Below are 5,336 nucleotides of genomic sequence, written 5' to 3'. Positions count from 1 at the left end.
AATCAAATGTCGTGCGAACTATTATCTTTCTTACATAGAAAGAGCTATTTGACTATAGGTTAGTTTGGTTATAGATTGTCAAATATGTAGAATTGCGTAAAAATACGACATTGTTCTGTTTTTCTATTACAAAATAAATTTTACCTTCATTCCAAAACACTTATCACTCTACCCGTCATCTGACACACCAATTGTCATTGAACAAAGAATGTTCCATCGAACCGAACGATCCGACACAAAGGAGACTCATTTTCACCTCTCGATACGTAGCATACCGCAGTTGGGCGATTCCGTGGTTAATGTAAAAATAACACACATTCAAAGTTGCTTTCAGCGCACAGCCCACGCCTACGGAATGTATCGGAAACGGCTCGATGAGCGTATCGTTCTCGACTTTCGTTGCATCCGATACTTGTTACAACAATGTCGGGCCATCCAGTGTTGTTACTGGGAGGCTGGTAAACATATGCAAGCAAAAAATACCATGTGCAATAGCGGTGCAACGTACCTTAGGGAAGGATCATCGACCATTGGTGTCACTTCGGATAGTCTTTGCGTTACCCAAGGTTGGGTTTTTGCATCCGTTGTTTCTATCGCATATTTCCGTGCAGCAGACAACGGTATATGATGACATTGTTTCACTGCTTACCAAGAAACGGGAGCAAGGGCACGGATACACTTGTACCTGATGCGCTCATCAGGCAACCGTGCCGGAAATGCATATCCACATTTATATCTTGAAAGGCGTTAGCAATGGTATGATTCATCGCTGATCACTTTAAACGTAATTGGCAATTAGATGGTGGTGCTCGTTGCCGGGTGCAGCTCGACGTGATTGGAATAAAATTATCTTTTTTCAATAATAACCGTACAAAATTGGACTCGATTAGCGTTTGTTTTTCGTATATTTCGCGAAATGAAAACGCTTGTGATAATTGAGTATACTCGATCATTCCGATTTGAAGTACACTTTAACGGGGTGGCTCAAACTGTATTGAAATGTGTATTTGACTACACCATCGCTGGACAAGATCAACTCTATACACATGCATATTACACCCATAAGGATGTAAGTTATAATAAAAAATCCTCTTCACTCACTCCAAACTTTAGGTTAAATGCTAATGTTTTTACTTTTTAAATGTGTTTAAAAATATTGATATTTTATTCGAATTATCGCAGTGCTTTGTAGAGCACACCCTGCAGATGAAGATTAGCTTATTGTACCGCTTTAATATGAATGAATCTGCCTATTGAGATTAAATAATGATTCATATGTTTACAAGCCTCGAGCAAAGCTGCAACAAATTAAATTTCTCGTGCTTGCGACCTCTTCTTTATCATCTAGAAATTCAAACGCATCCTTATCAGCTTGTTATTTCTTTAACCCAATCACTAGTAAGTGAGATGTGCAGCTGCAAATTGTTTTAGAGTGTTCCAACTTTATGAAGCGATCAGTTGATCGTCATTCACAGCTCGGTCCAGTAAGCGTTCTGGTGCTTGATAAAACAATGCTAAAGTTTTTGGTAACATTCCTGGGAGTATTTATCGTGCTTTCAATAAGTTGGTCAGTGCAGTGTTCCAGTAAGTACATACGAAAATTTGATGTGATTTTTAGTTAGCTTAAGAATGATTTTGTTTCAGATTCTGACGATGTGTTGCAGGATTACGGGAGTTTTAATGTGGAGGTAATGGAGGGAAAAAGGTTGAAACTCGTGTTTGACTGTGATCACCGCCACCTACGTAATTTGAAATGGTATTTCAATGGACGTTCTATTTCCAAAACACGTTGCACTTCCAATTACGGAGAACTTGTATGTCCTGCTGTACAGCGTAACGATTCCGGGCGGTATGATCTATGGGCGGTAAATGGGGCAGAGTATAGTCAAGCACGTCTAATGTTCTCAGCGAATGTCCAAGTAATTAAGAGTGCTGAGCATAATTTAGACGAATTGATTATTCAAAATGACCAAATGGACGAAGTTGAAACGTTTCGACAACAGTTTGAAAATGGAAACGATTGTTTCTGTTCTGGAGTGACGAGCCGATGTAGAATGGCTTCTGATCTGTATCGCACAAGGGTAAGTGGATGGCATTTATCTGGCTTATATTTGGTATATATCTTCTGTTTCATCTATTTATCCGTAGAACGATTTCAACCTCGCAAGTGCAATTCCTAAAACGATAATGGTGTTAGAAAGTGATACCGAGGCGGAGGACTATCTCAAAATTCCCTCATTTGCTTGGATTGAGAACCTGATCACGGCCTATGGAGGATATTTGCGTTTTCCAGTTACAGATCAATGTTACATGAATCGCAGCAAACCCTGCATACTACTGCTCGACAAACGGAACAGACACCGAGCAATTGGCTACTATTTGTCTCCGTCGCACGATCAGAGAGAGGTGCAGGTTCTCATGAAGGAATCGAACTGGCGACTGGTATCTACAAGATATGAACGTGGTGATCAGATGCAAGAAGATAAGATCAACAAATTTATCTTCATGAGTACTCTTAGCAACATTAAGAGCATTTATATACGTGGAAGGTATAGGTCCCTCGAAAATAGAATAATATCCATCGACATTGCAACTTTGTACGACCATGGCTTGGGGAAGGTGGCTACGGTCGAGGATTGTGCCTGTCATCCAGGCTATGGTGGATTGTCGTGTGAGATTTGCAATAAGGGATATGTAAGGATGTATGAATCGGTCAATCCAAATGGCATTTGTGTAAGCATGCCGGAGCTTTGGAAGTTATACAATGAATCACCCTAGTTGATATGTTTGTAATCTTCGGAGCATTTCATATAAACTATCATGCATACAATGTAAAGGAATATCAGATGTCGAGCAAAATTACAGATAATACGTATTTGCTATAATAAATTGAGTCGCTTTACATAGAGAGCGACGTTACGTTAATGAAATGTCTAATATGTGTGAATGAGCAATATTGTAATTGTTTTTGCTTATATATTTATTATATAAACAGTATATTTTTCTACTTTTCTGCAGCGTAGCATAAGCTAACTTTTAAATATGCATGTAGGATTTGGAATAATTTACAGCACTATATAATAGTGAAAATAGTGCAACATACGTAATGATGACTACCAGTGGCGGGTTTAACGGTAAGCAAACTAAGCAATTGCGGGGGGCCTCGAGCTGACTGGCCCCGAGCTGATACAATTCGAGAGTTGAGGATTAACCTTTTTCAGGAAGCGGGGTAAGGAAAAATTGGAGTAAGCAAGCTACGAGTATGCAGGTAGAATCCAAGATAATTTTATAAGACAAAGTCTACTGATCTACTGTTCTAAGAATGCCCCGATCTTGGGCTAGGCCAGTCTTCGGCAGGAGGTGAACACAGCTTATGTGTGCACATCAGATTAGAAAAAAAAATCAGATTACAGATCAGATCAAATCGTTGTGTGCACATGTGTGCACATCTAAAAAAAACGCAACCTTAAACAGTTTTTTTACCCTGCGTTAACCATTCCCTTAACCTTGTAGGCAATTATGCAGCTAAAAACTGTGCTAGTGCCGTGAAATAGTTTATTTTCATTCAAAACTTATATACATGTCTTTCTTCTTCCACACACCGCTGGAAAAAACTACAAAACCTATTTAAAAATTGCAATACTCAACCTATAACTATTAAAAGAATTTCTGATACAAGGTGGTCAGCAAGAGCAGACGCTGTAAATGCGTTTTTTTCGAGGTTTTAATGAGATAAAAGAAACATTAAAGAAACTCTCAAGTGACAATTATGGAAAACAATCAACAAAGTTGGAAGCAAAGTCGTTACTTAAAAAAATGTATAAACATGATACTGCATTTTTAACTATAATATGGAATAGAATTCTACACCGTATCAATGCTACGTCTAAGTCTTTACAATCAATAACATGTGAAATTTTGCATGGTTCACAATTGCTCAAAGCTTTAGGCATATTTATCGATGAATTCAGAAATGACTTTGAAACGGTTGTAAAGCAATCAACCGAACTTAGTAGGTTGCTATTTGAAGCGATGGATACTGACGATGAGAGGAAACGAAAAAGAACAAAGCAATTAATGAAGAAAGATAACATGATGGAGGAATACAAAATTACAGCAATAGATAAATTTAAAATAAACACATTCCATGTAATTTGTGATCACATAAAAGCTGAGTTAATTGTTCGAGCCAAACAGTACGAATCTGTTTTAGAACCCTTCAGTGAATTATTTGATTGCAATATGAATATTCAACGCAGATCCCAGTCGTTGGAATCGTTAAAAGGAACGTATAATGATGATATTGATGTACAAACTGTAGGTGATGAATTAGAACATTACTTACATTTCATGAAAGATAAGGACACAATTCAAAGTTCAGAACTGAACATTCAGAACATTCAGGAAATGCATAAAATAACAAAACAAATGTTACGCACCTTCCTAAATATTGAGATATTATTGAAAATTTTCTTAACCATCCCAATGTCAAATGTTTCAGCGGAAAGATCGTTCTCCACTTTAAAACGTGTTAAATCATACTTGTGGAATACACTAGAAGCAGAAAAGCTAAACAATTTAGCACTTTTGTATGTAGGGCAAGATTTATTAAATCAACTAGATACAGAGAAAATTATTCAAGAATTCGCCATTAGCAAAGTCAGGCGCAAACATATTTAGCTCATATAAGTATAATGAATATAAGAAAAGTATAATATTTGAAACATTATTAAATACAGTTGCAAATGAACTCCAAAAAGACTAGAATCAAATTTTATTCTTTTCCTTTAAACGCAAATTTAAACTTCCAAAAGAAATCAAATCAATAAGTTAAACCAAAATGGAATATTTCAATTAAATTAAAGAAAAAAATGAACTACAGGTATTTTCCATCTTTTTCAAATAAAACGTAAGATATATTTAATAATATAAGCATTTTTATTAGGGGCCCTAAAACTATTGTTGCTCAGGGCCTCCGCACTCCTAAATACGCCACTGATGACTACTGTTTCCTACTGTATGCACATTATAAGGGTTCTTCGGAGAAACGGACCATTTATTGAACTTGATAACCAACACCAGCGGCTTTCCAAGTGAAAAGCTCTTAAACCATACCTAACGCACGGCTTCTCAGGAAAGACGTTGATAGCGTCACTTATTTGCCTTCTGGTACGGGTACAATTTGCGAACTATTCTCTACCGAATCAACATTGTATTCAGTGGCTCGTGCATCGTTTTTACTTCCTTAGTGAAATGGAAAATTGCTCCACTCGCAGAACCGCGGTAAGTTATATTCCTTTGCTAGCGACTGTGTACTTAGTGCCCCATGGACCAGC

General features: G+C 37.3%; 1 protein-coding gene across 1 annotated transcript; it reads left to right on the top strand.

Annotated features, from left to right (window-relative positions):
* The first annotated feature begins 1,490 nt into the window (after positions 1–1,490).
* LOC128298216 (laminin subunit alpha-1-like) lies at positions 1,491–2,916 on the top strand. Its single transcript, XM_053033960.1, has 3 exons — positions 1,491–1,584; positions 1,645–2,081; positions 2,149–2,916. Exons 1-3 carry the CDS (start codon positions 1,512–1,514, stop codon positions 2,776–2,778), a joined length of 1,140 nt encoding a protein of 379 aa, XP_052889920.1. The 5' UTR covers positions 1,491–1,511; the 3' UTR covers positions 2,779–2,916.
* The last annotated feature ends 2,420 nt before the right edge of the window (positions 2,917–5,336 follow it).

The sequence above is a fragment of the Anopheles moucheti genome, chromosome 2 (assembly GCF_943734755.1).
Source record: "Anopheles moucheti chromosome 2, idAnoMoucSN_F20_07, whole genome shotgun sequence".
Classification (NCBI taxonomy): Eukaryota; Metazoa; Arthropoda; class Insecta; order Diptera; family Culicidae; genus Anopheles; species Anopheles moucheti.
This window is presented reverse-complemented; position numbering and strand designations above follow the sequence as displayed.